General features: G+C 34.8%; 2 protein-coding genes and 2 long non-coding RNA genes across 4 annotated transcripts in view; 1 reads left to right on the top strand and 3 right to left on the bottom strand.

Annotated features, from left to right (window-relative positions):
* Positions 1-14,276, bottom strand: part of LOC309476343 — a 216,821-nt gene that overhangs the window by 94,785 nt on the left and 107,760 nt on the right. The gene's annotated exons all lie outside the window — the stretch shown is intronic.
* LOC309476419 overlaps positions 1-14,276 on the bottom strand; it is a 45,074-nt gene that overhangs the window by 17,137 nt on the left and 13,661 nt on the right. The window lies entirely within an intron of this gene.
* On the top strand, positions 1,583-3,597 carry LOC309475132 (uncharacterized protein). Its single transcript, XM_082137758.1, has 2 exons — positions 1,583-2,033; positions 2,139-3,597. The coding sequence occupies exons 1-2, from the start codon at positions 1,839-1,841 to the stop codon at positions 3,216-3,218; spliced, it is 1,275 nt and encodes a 424-aa protein (XP_081993884.1). The 5' UTR covers positions 1,583-1,838; the 3' UTR covers positions 3,219-3,597.
* Positions 4,704-6,435, bottom strand: LOC309476652 (uncharacterized protein). Its single transcript, XM_082139774.1, has 3 exons — positions 5,668-6,435; positions 5,338-5,469; positions 4,704-5,116 (listed from the first exon to the last, which is right to left on the bottom strand). Exons 1-3 carry the CDS (start codon positions 6,023-6,025, stop codon positions 4,839-4,841), a joined length of 768 nt encoding a protein of 255 aa, XP_081995900.1. The 5' UTR covers positions 6,026-6,435; the 3' UTR covers positions 4,704-4,838.

Here is a 14,276-nt window from a genome sequence, read left to right as displayed (position 1 = left end):
AGAGCACAGTGATAGTGAGAAACAGAGATTTTATTAAATAATGTATATTTCACACAAATAATATAATATACAATAATAAAAAATAGCATCTTACTGAAACCAATTCTTTCAGTTTTAGATAAACAAAAGAATAAAAAATCATCTTACATAAAACATTCTGTTCTTTAAAAGAATATAAAGGATTATAAATAAATAATATAAAATAAAGATATTACTAAAACCTCACACAAAAAGTTGAAATAAATGTAGAACTATCCAGTTTAAATAAAATGGATTCACCAAAAAATTGCAATGAGTTAAATGTTTATAGAGTTAAAAAAAAAAAAAAAAAAAAAAAAAAAAAAAAACATAGGCCTACAGGTTATGAAACAATCAGTTAAATGTTTAGAGAGTTGAAGAAAAAACATACAGCTTATGAAACAACGCAATAAATGAAACGGGTTCACAAAAATAAAAAATCATCTTACATGTTTAGATAACTAAAGGGCCTCTTTACACCAGCGTTTGACCTGCGGTGCTTTCAAAAAGCACCAGCCAAAGGGTGTGTGTGTGTGTGTGTGTGTGTGTGTGTGTGTGTGTGTGTGTGTGTCTGTGTGTGTGTGGAGATCAGACATCAGAGGAGATGTGACCATCTGTGTGTGTGTGTGTGTGTGTGTGTGTGTGTGTGTGTGTGTGTGTCTGTGAGAGAGTCACACAAATTCAGTGATCAGGATATCAGGTGCTGAGTTTATAAGAAGTATAATCTTAAAAGTTTAAATGATATCTTTTAAAAAATAAAAGATTGTTTAAATAAAATCTTTAAAGTTTGAATACATTCATATCTTCTATTTATCTTTTAGAAGATTACTGTAATGATTTTGTTTAAATTGAACCTAAGGTATAATTGTTATTAAACAATGTCTGTTCAAAAACTTTAGATGGTTGAAAAACTGCACTTAGTCGTCTTATATCTCATTTATATGAAAAGATTTAATCAGCATTTTTTGTCCATGCGGAGTTTCAATTTTTATGGCTTTCCATAGCCATGATGATTTTTTGTACTGTAACTGCATATTCTATCCCTTACACCTAAACACGCTGATCTTTCTGATTTATTTCAAAGCATAATCGTAAAAGTTTAAATATGATCTTTTAAAAATGAAAGGTTGTTTTAGTTTGAAGTTTAAAGTTCTTAACTTTCTTTCTTAAAAAAATCTTTAAAGTTTGAATACATTCATATCTTCTATTTATCTTTTAGAAGATTACTGAAATGATTTTGTTTAACGGTGACCCTAAAGTATAATTGTTATAATGTGAGACAATGTCTGTTCAAAAACTTTCGATGGTTGAAAAACTGCACTTAGTCGTTTTATATCTCATTTATATGAAAAGATTCAATCATAATTTTTTGTCCATGCGGAGTTTCAATTTTTATGGCTTTCCATAGCCATAATGATTTTTGTACCGTAACTGCATATTCTATCCCTTACACCTAAACACGACCATCACAGAAAACTACATTTGTACATTTTCAAAAATTAAATAAATAAATAGTTAATAAAATTAAGCTAATTAAATATATAAATAAAAACACCTAATGGCGCTTTTCCACTGCATGGTACGGCTCGGTTCGGCTTGGTACGGTTCGACTCGGCACGGAACGGTTCGGCTCGCTTCGCTTTTCCACTGCGTGGTACGACTCGGCTCGGTACGGCACGGTTCGGTTCGCTTTAGCTCGGTTGCTTTTCCACTGCAGTTTAGTACCGCTTTAAAGTGGGTGGGACTGATCGTTATAGTTGCCGCCTCTACTGCCATGACATCATCGTAAACGCGCCACATTTCAAACGCACAACACAGGAATGGAGCCTGTCGAGGGGATGGTGTTCTTGATTCTCGGCATGTGGATGTTTTTAACTGCAAGACGGAGAAATGTGTTTAAAATGAGGCTGATGGCAGCAAAACAAATTACTGCTAAAAAAAACAAAAGAGTCAGGGAACTCTTACAACGAAGCGAAGATGACGACATCACTCGGTTTGCCCGACGGCGCACGAGGGTAAGCTAATCTTGTTTAGGGTCTCAATCGCTATATCGTCACAAAGCATATAATGAATTTAGCTGCCAATTTTATGTATTAAAATGTGTAATCTGTGTATTTCAGATGTATCATATTTCGCAAAGTCGCCGCCACAGACCATCTGTTTGGACATTTAACAGAGCTTCTGAGTGGTGGGATGTGATTGTTCCTGGTTTTACAAACACGCAGTGGTTGGAGAACTTTAGAATGTCGGAAGAAACGTTTATCCACTTGTGCAACAAACTGCGTCCTGCGATGGAGAGACGGGACACAAACTTCCGCGTGTGTGTACCTCTAAAGAAGAGAGTAGCTATTGCACTGTGGAAGCTTGCAACCGGCTCTGAGTACAGAAGTGTTGGACATCTTTTTGGAGCAAGCATTTCAACTGCGTGTCGGTGTGTTCAGGAGTTCTGTGCTGCAGCAGAGACGTTGTTGGTACCAGAACAAATTCGTTTTCCAGATCAGGAGAGGTTTAAAGAAATGGCTGCCTACGTTGAGAACAGATGGGGACTCCCACAGTGTATTGGTGCTATTGATGGATCACATATACCCATAATAGCACCACAAGACTATCACTGTGACTATTTCAACCGTAAAGGCTGGCACTCCATCATTCTTCAAGGTGTTGTGGATGGAAAGGGACTTTTCTGGAATGTTTTCACAGGTCTGCCTGGAAGCCTACATGATGCTCGGGTTTTGAGACTGTCCACACTGTGGGAGTTGGCAAGCCGTGGAAACCACATACCAGCTAGCACCAAAAACATTGCTGGGGTGAATGTTGGCTACTACATCCTAGGAGACTCTGCCTATCCCTTACAGAACTGGCTCTTAAAACCATTCATTGACACTGGACGGCTAACAGCGGAACAGCGGGTCTACAACGTGAAAATCTCCAGAGCACGTGTAGTGGTTGAAAATGCTTTTGGTAGATTAAAAGGAAGATGGCGTTGCCTTATGAAAAGAAATGACTGTGCGGTCGACCTTGTGAAATCTATGGTGCTGACATGCTGTGCTCTACATAACCTTTGTGAGAGTCATGGAGAGGCCTATGAGAGTGCATGGGATCCACCTACAGCAGCAGAGCCTGTGCTGGGACTGGCACAGCCTGTAGAGGAGGAGGGCAGGGATGTCCGTGAGGCTCTGATGCGTTACTTGAATAGTTGACTATGTCTGTTCTGTAAAGTGTGTTGTCAATAAACGTGTGTGCAGTATTTGAAGAAGTTTCCCTTGCATATTTATTAACCCATTTATTATAAATAAATATAATATTAATAATAAATAGCATCATTATAAATATTTAAGACCCCAGCTTTGATATTTGACCACTGTTTATGATAAATCTGCTTTGCAGTGACATTAAATTCTTAATTTATTCCAGGAGTGCAAAATTATTAATCTGTAACATTTGATATTTTGAATAGTAATCATCACTCATAATGCAGTCAATCATGTTTTCTCAGGTTTATTTGTGTTCATTTACATGCAATATACAGCATCCATCAGGGCTCTTATCCAATTGCGTGCATATTTGGAGAAATAATTATCACATGTTTTTTTTTAATATTTTGTCATACAGAATAACATTTCTATTCATTTTATGTCAAAACACTATTTTAAACCGCGAGCGGAATATGATACATATACTCAATGGTGGTTTAAAGTGAGTTTTAAGTAAAAGTGTACTATTAATCTTTTAAATTGTGACATGTAGTTTGATGATACCTGTTGCTCTAATCCACCTGCTGCAAGACCTATTCTATACATACTTTAATTTGTTAAAAGAATTCACATAAGGTATATATATTTGTATTATATATATATATATATTTTTTTTTTTTATATATATATATATATATTGTTAAAAGAATTTACATAAGATATATATATATTTTTTTTTTTCTAACAAGACTTAAAATAATAGGTGGATTATTCATGTATAGTATCAAAGATATCTTCAGATTTAAAATGGAGCATGAACCCACTTGTGGCTACACTAGTTGTGGTTGTTATCCTAGTACATTCACATAATATTTGTATACATTTAATACATATATTTTTTATTTATGAGCTTATACATCTCAATATTAATAACAGTCTGATTAATTCTGAGTCTTGAACTGTAAACTCTTACTTGTAGACTTGGCTTTCTTAATATATGTTGGTTATGTCTCTATTCAGAATAGACTCTATTCAAGTGGGGCATACATGACACCCAAAATAAAAAGTTCACTGCTCATAAGTCACAGCAACCTTTTTATTTTATTATGTATGCCTCACTTGCCAAAATTGGAGCTGTCCAGTAAGGGGTTTTACAACAGGTTTGTATCATTATTTATCACTTACATGTATAATTAGCTATATTACATGCTCATGAAATATTAAAGCATCAAAAAGGAAAGTACAAGTAAATCACGTCTGACAAGTAAATTTTATTGAAGAAAAATGTAAAGAGATCAAACTTTAAACAAAGTGCAAATGTATGTACTGCAAAAAATGTATATAAATAAAGAAAATATAAAGACATATATATATATATATATATAAACACAAATAAAAATTTTTTACAACAAGCAAACTTTAAATGTTGTGCTAATGTATGTAGTGCAAAAAATATATATATACAAAAAATAAATAAGACATATATAAAAAATGTTTTAAGTAAAATATGTACACTAAGCAAACTTTAAACGTTGTGCACAAACTTATGTAGTATAAAAATTATTCACAGAAAAACAAGTAAAAAAAAAAAAAAACTATTTCCGTGAAGTATGGACTTGGGAGGTTTTAGTCGGGCAGAGAGTTCTGTTCTTGTCGGCCACTCATCGCCTGTACAAGCATCCCCATGACGTTGAGGAAGGCTTGATTGAATGCAGCAGTTTGTGCATTTTCCTCCGTCCTTAAGGCCGCTTCCTGCTCCCTCGCTTGCCGGGCCTCATCGATTGCCATCTGCAAATGGAGCTCCCTCTGTGCCCGGTTCAGTTCCTGCTGTTGAATATCAGCCACCTGCATCTCTCTTAAAACAGCAAGATGCTCCTGATGGTGCATGCTCCGTTTCCTCTTGCCTGGACACAAAGAAAGAAAAATTATAAATGTGAATTTATCACATTTGTGAACTAATCACAAAAGTTACAGTAGCTAGCAATAATGTATTTATGGTGAGCAACAGGATTTCATGATACATCCAATTTTAGTGCAGGCATTCAAATCGACATAATAAAATGATTGGGTAAGCTTAGTAAAAATATATGATTTGTAACAGTAAGTGTTTAGTCATATTTCATACCTGGTACCAAACGCTCTGGTGTCCTGCTGGAGGTTGCTGGTGTAGACGGTCGTGCTGGTGGCGACGCTGCTATCACCGTTGAGGCATCACTGCACGGAGAAAGTGCTAACGAGTCAATCGTAGACAGTGCATCTGAAACAAAAAGTTTGTACAATGTTTGTAATGCACAAATAACTGCAACACAAATCAAACTAGCAACAATAACAAATCCAGAACATTTAAATAATAATTAAATAGGCATAGATGTAAAAAACAAAATAAAGCTTTAAGATATAGATGGTCAATAAAGTGAAACTTTCAAACTTGAAACATTAACATAACACAACGTACCATCCTCGATTGTGTTGTCCAACAACGAGGTGGCCGAGTCCAGGGCACCCTCTCTCCCATTGCTCGCAGGTCGACTTCCGTAGATCGCGTCCATTTGGTCAAACCACTTCCACGTTCTTCTGTTTGCACCACTCCGGCCGTTGTGATCCTTTATCGTTCTGTAGTCACTTTTAAGTTTTTTTAATTTGTCCCTACACTGTTTGTAGGTCCGGTGGTAGCCGTGTGCGGCTAAGAGCTGAGCTACTTCTTGGAACACTTTTTCATTCCGTGTCGCCCCATCCAGCTCTCGCTGGATCCGCTCCTCGCCAACCAAGGAGAGGAACGTCTGCACCTCGTCCACTGACCACGATTCAGCCATTTCTTTTTTTTAAATTGTTTTACTTATTTTTTCAAGTAGATACTTTAGAAACAGGTGCTACAGCGTTGGCTGTTGTCTACTGGCTATTTAAATCTAGCGGGTTTAGTGTCTCGTGTCGCAAATGCAATGACGCTGGTAGTGACGATTCTGGCCGACCAATCAGTGATCTGCAGTGTTTTCACGTCACATTTTAGTATCGGTACGGTACGCTTGGAACCTCAACAGAGCTGGTACCATTTAAAGCGAGCCGAAGTGAGCCGTACCGTACCGTACCATGCAGTGGAAAAGCGCCATAAGTGAGCCGTACTGAACCGAGCCGTACCGTACCATGCAGTGGAAAAGCGCCAAAGCGTGCCGTACCGAACCGAGCCGTACCGTACCATGCAGTGGAAAAGCGCCATTACATTTCCAGAGAGGTGAAGTAGTTCGTTATGCAACAATCCAAAAAGCAAATAGTTTAGGTTGTCAAACAAAACAGCCCCAGATCCTTCAGAGATAAACTACAGTGTGAAATAAATCATTTAAAAGCATAACCTTAAAAGTTTCAATAAGACATTTTAAAATTAAAAGACTGTTTAAATAAAATCTTTAAAGTTTTTTATTAAAATCATATCTTCTTAGAAGACTTATGTATGATGTAAATGATTTTGCTTAAATTTAACCTAAGGTATAATTGTTACTAAACAAGCGTCTGTTCAAAAACTTTAGATGGTTGAAAAACTGTGCTTAGGCGTCTTAGATCTTATTTATACAAAAATATTTCAAACAGTATTTTTGTCCATACAACATGTTGTCAAAGTTTGTCACAATGTTTGTTGTTGTTGTTGTTGTTGTTGTTGTTGTTTTGTTTTAAGAAATCCGAGGACTCTACATTGCTCTTATTTAGATTAAGTTGTATCTTTTAGAAAATCACCACACATTTTTCAGAGATGCTGGTGGTCCGTGGCGCCACTGGCGTGGCATAAGTAAAGTTTGTCTTGAGCGAATATTTAATTTTACCCGTCTTAATTCAAATCATGACCTTACTTGTAGCTATGATCTTTTACACGTATAAGATCATTTTTACTTGTATCTCCCGAACTATCCTTAATCAGTGTGGAAACACACAGGGTGAAACCCTTTACTGAGAATATACTATCGGTTATCTACTCAAAATGTTAGCATTTGTTGCGCGTACATTTACACGAAGGACATGTATTTAAGAATAATCTTTATTTAAACTCTTATTTTGTTATACACATTCATTTGTTTCAGTATAATGATGGATTATAAGAACCACACAAAACAATATTAATTATTTATTGTTAGGTTTTCACATGTTTACATTTACAGCACATTTTTATATACATTGTTACTGATTTGAAGTGCACACAAATTAGTTACGTTGTAAATGTTACTTATATTTGTTTCTATTTTGAGTTTAAGTTTACAGTGATGAACTTCAGACATGGTCCGCTGCAGGATTAGAGTCCGGACAGGAAAAACATTTTAGCATTATTGGTTCTGCCCGGACATACCATTTGCTGGGAATTGCACGGGGGAGGAAGAAATGTTAATGTCTTTATTTAGTTGCACATTTATGATACTTGACTACATTTTACTGTCCTTATCTTTATTTACTATATACCTCTGTTTGATTTGATTTATTTCATGTTATAAATATAACATAACAGATTAATATATCCTGTTAATATAAATATACAGTTTAATAACAGTAAAATATAATATAACAGTTATAAATTACAAAATACCATTTTTCAACCGAGTGAATCTAGGCCTTCAGAAGTCATAACTTCAGGGGTCAACGGTTTAGGTCAGTTGGCGAAAACACTGCGTGTTTAAAAATCAAATACTGTATTATAGGGGTGTGCATTGGCACTGCCCTCACAATTCGATTCGATTACGATTCACCAGGTAACGATTCGATACAATTCGATTCTACGATGCATCGCGATGCATCAAAATTCTACTGCACACAACAAGGCAAATTTTTTCATCAGTCATGAGGCAATACAAGCAGTCAGATATTGAACAACAGATTTTATTGGCTGCTATGTGTGTATTATCACTCTCCTGTATCTTTGACATAAATGTCATTAAATAAAATAAAATTGAATGGTACAGGGTATTGTATATGGCATTTTCAAACCTGAAAAAGAAAACATAAATCACTGCTTTCAGTGCTTTGAATGAGAAATGTTTCTCTTCTCTCTGCTTGAGAACCATTTGAAATAAAATTTCAACTTTATTGTCCAACTCGAGGCCAGAAAATAAACAGTGTAGGGGTGTAATGGTTCACAAAATTCACGGTTCGGTTCAATACGATACACTTGTGTCACGATTCGGTACGTTTTCGATACAGCAAAAAGAAAGAAATGCCAGGGAAATTTCCTTGATTTTTTAAAAAATTATTTAATTTATTAAAACTAACATCATAAAGTATGATATTTTTTACTTTGAGCAATGATGGAGCTATAATTGACTCTTCTTATGAGCATATAAAACAAAACAGCTCCTTGGAAAAAATGAAATGTTTATTTTAGTTCAGATTAACATTTGAGGGCAGCAATGTTATTCATAATGTCGAAATAAATCCGACATAACGTTACTTGAAAGCATTATAGCCTACTATTCCTGCCAAACTTCCATGGTTGCAGTTAGTGTTACTACAGTAAATCCATGGTGAATGTTGCTGATCTGTGGACACTGGATAGTTCATTCATGTCACAATGTTTCTTCCTGGTTTCCACGTCAGCGCTGTTTGATCTGTTAATAACGGTGAAATGTGAATGTTTCTCACTAGATCTTGCAGCGATATTATTACTTTAGTGGCGAGTTCAAATGCTTTCTTTACTGGATCTCTTAGCGCTGTGTAGTATTAGATCGGCTCGCCAGTTTGGTCCAAACTGATAAACAGTCCGTCACGAGTAGCTCAGTTTCGTTCCGCTTACATTGCGTTTGCCATTTGATGTTGTGGTCGCGCCAGCGTCTACATTATGAGCGTGCTCGCGACGCGCTTACATTTGAAATAACCGTTCGGTTTGAAAATGCGTGCCTTGTACCGAACGGTTTAATATGAATACGCGTACCGTTACACCCCTAAAACAGTGACATAATCGATTATGGCACTTTGCCGCATCGATGCTGAATCGTGCATGCCCCGCATTGCGATGCATCGCCGAATCGATTATTGTTGACACCACTACTGTATTACACTTTTCAAAGGATAATAGAATAAAAAGTTAAAAACCAAACATATCTTTATACCTGTTGTGTTCTGACACAAGGCCATTAACTTGTTCTTTTTGTTTTATAAATGTATTTTGCTTATTTCTACAAATATCAACCTGATAAATATGGTAAACAAGATAATCATGCTACCCAATACGTCTGACACAACATCTTAAGAAAAACAGTGTTTTAAAATACAACTAAACCATGATAACAGATGATTTTTTGACAGTCCTACATAAATGCATGTTGATTACTAAGTTTCAGGCATAGTGCAATGTTTGAGAAATCTAATATTGGTGTAATCTTTGCGAGGTCTCACCCCCAACGCACAACTTTGTGTTGGGTGATCCAGGCATACTTTTACTAAATAAAATATCATGGAAGTCATTTTCAAACTGTAATTATACCATATTTTATTTATTAATATTATGGCTTCATGATGATTTAAAGTTTTTGTTTGTTTGTTATTAACTAATACCTTTATCTTTTAACTAACACTTCAACATCCAGCACAAAATTAAAGAGATATATGAGCTAAGGATGTCCTCTGACCCCAAATAAATTGATAGTGGAATGTTCACAATCTACAATATACAGTTAGATATTCTCCTACTTAGTATGTGTGTAAATAGTTGTGCTTAAATCTCATTCTTTATCTTTAAGATTCAAAAGACCAAATCACTAAGAAAAGCTCCGTTTATAATAAAAAGTTTCCAAATGATGGTTTTATTACTTCGCTAGATTTAGTCATCTTGTTCAGACGACACTGTTTCACATTTTGTATGTTGGACTGTATGTGTTTTAGGTGAAGACGTTTCTTTGAGAGCCGTCAACATTCAGTGTTTATAGAAAAAAAATGACCATTAAGAATTTAAGTGATAGTCTTTCTGTTTGACTAAATTGATACTTCATTTAGTGCATGCTGTTTTACAACAGAATCACATCCGACTATGGCACCGAGAGAGGCATATTCATCAAAGCTTGAGGCTGTTAAACAAAGTTCCACACTTTGGTAAAACCTGCTGATAAAATTGCACAAAAGTAAATTCTAGAGGTCATTTTTTTTCTATAAACACTGAATGTTGACGGCTCTCAAAGAAACGTCTTCACCTAAAACACATACAATCCAACATACAAAATGTGAAACTGTGTCGTCTGAACAAGATGACTAAATCTAGCGAAGTAATAAAACCATCATTTGGAAACTTTTTATTATAAACGGAGCTTTTCTTAGTGATTTGGTCTTTTGAATCTTAAAGATAAAGAATGAGATTTAAGCACAACTATTTACACACATACTAAGTAGGAGAATATCTAACTGTATATTGTAGATTGTGAACATTCCACTATCAATTTATTTGGGGTCAGAGGACATCCTTAGCTCATATATCTCTTTAATTTTGTGCTGGATGTTGAAGTGTTAGTTAAAAGATAAAGGTATTAGTTAATAACAAACAAACAAAAACTTTAAATCATCATGAAGCCATAATATTAATAAATAAAATATGGTATAATTACAGTTTGAAAATGACTTCCATGATATTTTATTTAGTAAAAGTATGCCTGGATCACCCAACACAAAGTTGTGCGTTGGGGGTGAGACCTCGCAAAGATTACACCAATATTAGATTTCTCAAACATTGCACTATGCCTGAAACTTAGTAATCAACATGCATTTATGTAGGACTGTCAAAAAATCATCTGTTATCATGGTTTAGTTGTATTTTAAAACACTGTTTTTCTTAAGATGTTGTGTCAGACGTATTGGGTAGCATGATTATCTTGTTTACCATATTTATCAGGTTGATATTTGTAGAAATAAGCAAAATACATTTATAAAACAAAAAGAACAAGTTAATGGCCTTGTGTCAGAACACAACAGGTATGAAGATATGTTTGGTTTTTAACTTTTTATTCTATTATCCTTTGAAAAGTGTAATACAGTAGTGGTGTCAACAATAATCGATTCGGCGATGCATCGCAATGCGGGGCATGCACGATTCAGCATCGATGCGGCAAAGTGCCATAATCGATTATGTCACTGTTTTAGGGGTGTAACGGTACGCGTATTCATATTAAACCGTTCGGTACAAGGCACGCATTTTCAAACCGAACGGTTATTTCAAATGTAAGCGCGTCGCGAGCACGCTCATAATGTAGACGCTGGCGCGACCACAACATCAAATGGCAAACGCAATGTAAGCGGAACGAAACTGAGCTACTCGTGACGGACTGTTTATCAGTTTGGACCAAACTGGCGAGCCGATCTAATACTACACAGCGCTAAGAGATCCAGTAAAGAAAGCATTTGAACTCGCCACTAAAGTAATAATATCGCTGCAAGATCTAGTGAGAAACATTCACATTTCACCGTTATTAACAGATCAAACAGCGCTGACGTGGAAACCAGGAAGAAACATTGTGACATGAATGAACTATCCAGTGTCCACAGATCAGCAACATTCACCATGGATTTACTGTAGTAACACTAACTGCAACCATGGAAGTTTGGCAGGAATAGTAGGCTATAATGCTTTCAAGTAACGTTATGTCGGATTTATTTCGACATTATGAATAACATTGCTGCCCTCAAATGTTAATCTGAACTAAAATAAACATTTCATTTTTTCCAAGGAGCTGTTTTGTTTTATATGCTCATAAGAAGAGTCAATTATAGCTCCATCATTGCTCAAAGTAAAAAATATCATACTTTATGATGTTAGTTTTAATAAATTAAATAATTTTTTAAAAAATCAAGGAAATTTCCCTGGCATTTCTTTCTTTTTGCTGTATCGAAAACGTACCGAATCGTGACACAAGTGTATCGTATTGAACCGAACCGTGAATTTTGTGAACCATTACACCCCTACACTGTTTATTTTCTGGCCTCGAGTTGGACAATAAAGTTGAAATTTTATTTCAAATGGTTCTCAAGCAGAGAGAAGAGAAACATTTCTCATTCAAAGCACTGAAAGCAGTGATTTATGTTTTCTTTTTCAGGTTTGAAAATGCCATATACAATACCCTGTACCATTCAATTTTATTTTATTTAATGACATTTATGTCAAAGATACAGGAGAGTGATAATACACACATAGCAGCCAATAAAATCTGTTGTTCAATATCTGACTGCTTGTATTGCCTCATGACTGATGAAAAAATTTGCCTTGTTGTGTGCAGTAGAATTTTGATGCATCGCGATGCATCGTAGAATCGAATTGTATCGAATCGTTACCTGGTGAATCGTAATCGAATCGAATTGTGAGGGCAGTGCCAATGCACACCCCTATAATACAGTATTTGATTTTTAAACACGCAGTGTTTTCGCCAACTGACCTAAACCGTTGACCCCTGAAGTTATGACTTCTGAAGGCCTAGATTCACTCGGTTGAAAAATGGTATTTTGTAATTTATAACTGTTATATTATATTTTACTGTTATTAAACTGTATATTTATATTAACAGGATATATTAATCTGTTATGTTATATTTATAACATGAAATAAATCAAATCAAACAGAGGTATATAGTAAATAAAGATAAGGACAGTAAAATGTAGTCAAGTATCATAAATGTGCAACTAAATAAAGACATTAACATTTCTTCCTCCCCCGTGCAATTCCCAGCAAATGGTATGTCCGGGCAGAACCAATAATGCTAAAATGTTTTTCCTGTCCGGACTCTAATCCTGCAGCGGACCATGTCTGAAGTTCATCACTGTAAACTTAAACTCAAAATAGAAACAAATATAAGTAACATTTACAACGTAACTAATTTGTGTGCACTTCAAATCAGTAACAATGTATATAAAAATGTGCTGTAAATGTAAACATGTGAAAACCTAACAATAAATAATTAATATTGTTTTGTGTGGTTCTTATAATCCATCATTATACTGAAACAAATGAATGTGTATAACAAAATAAGAGTTTAAATAAAGATTATTCTTAAATACATGTCCTTCGTGTAAATGTACGCGCAACAAATGCTAACATTTTGAGTAGATAACCGATAGTATATTCTCAGTAAAGGGTTTCACCCTGTGTGTTTCCACACTGATTAAGGATAGTTCGGGAGATACAAGTAAAAATGATCTTATACGTGTAAAAGATCATAGCTACAAGTAAGGTCATGATTTGAATTAAGACGGGTAAAATTAAATATTCGCTCAAGACAAACTTTACTTATGCCACGCCAGTGGCGCCACGGACCACCAGCATCTCTGAAAAATGTGTGGTGATTTTCTAAAAGATACAACTTAATCTAAATAAGAGCAATGTAGAGTCCTCGGATTTCTTAAAACAAAACAACAACAACAACAACAACAACAACAACAAACATTGTGACAAACTTTGACAACATGTTGTATGGACAAAAATACTGTTTGAAATATTTTTGTATAAATAAGATCTAAGACGCCTAAGCACAGTTTTTCAACCATCTAAAGTTTTTGAACAGACGCTTGTTTAGTAACAATTATACCTTAGGTTAAATTTAAGCAAAATCATTTACATCATACATAAGTCTTCTAAGAAGATATGATTTTAATAAAAAACTTTAAAGATTTTATTTAAACAGTCTTTTAATTTTAAAATGTCTTATTGAAACTTTTAAGGTTATGCTTTTAAATGATTTATTTCACACTGTAGTTTATCTCTGAAGGATCTGGGGCTGTTTTGTTTGACAACCTAAACTATTTGCTTTTTGGATTGTTGCATAACGAACTACTTCACCTCTCTGGAAATGTAAGGTGTTTTTATTTATATATTTAATTAGCTTAATTTTATTAACTATTTATTTATTTAATTTTTGAAAATGTACAAATGTAGTTTTCTGTGATGGTCGTGTTTAGGTGTAAGGGATAGAATATGCAGTTACGGTACAAAAATCATTATGGCTATGGAAAGCCATAAAAATTGAAACTCCGCATGGACAAAAAATTATGATTGAATCTTTTCATATAAATGAGATATAAAACGACTAAGTGCAGTTTTTCAACCATCGAAAGTTTTTGAAC

The sequence above is a fragment of the Leuciscus leuciscus genome (assembly GCF_965113295.1).
Source record: "Leuciscus leuciscus genome assembly, chromosome: 15".
NCBI lineage: Eukaryota > Metazoa > Chordata > Actinopteri > Cypriniformes > Leuciscidae > Leuciscus > Leuciscus leuciscus.
The sequence above is the reverse complement of the archived record's forward strand: the minus strand, read 5'-3'. Positions and strand labels throughout refer to the sequence as shown.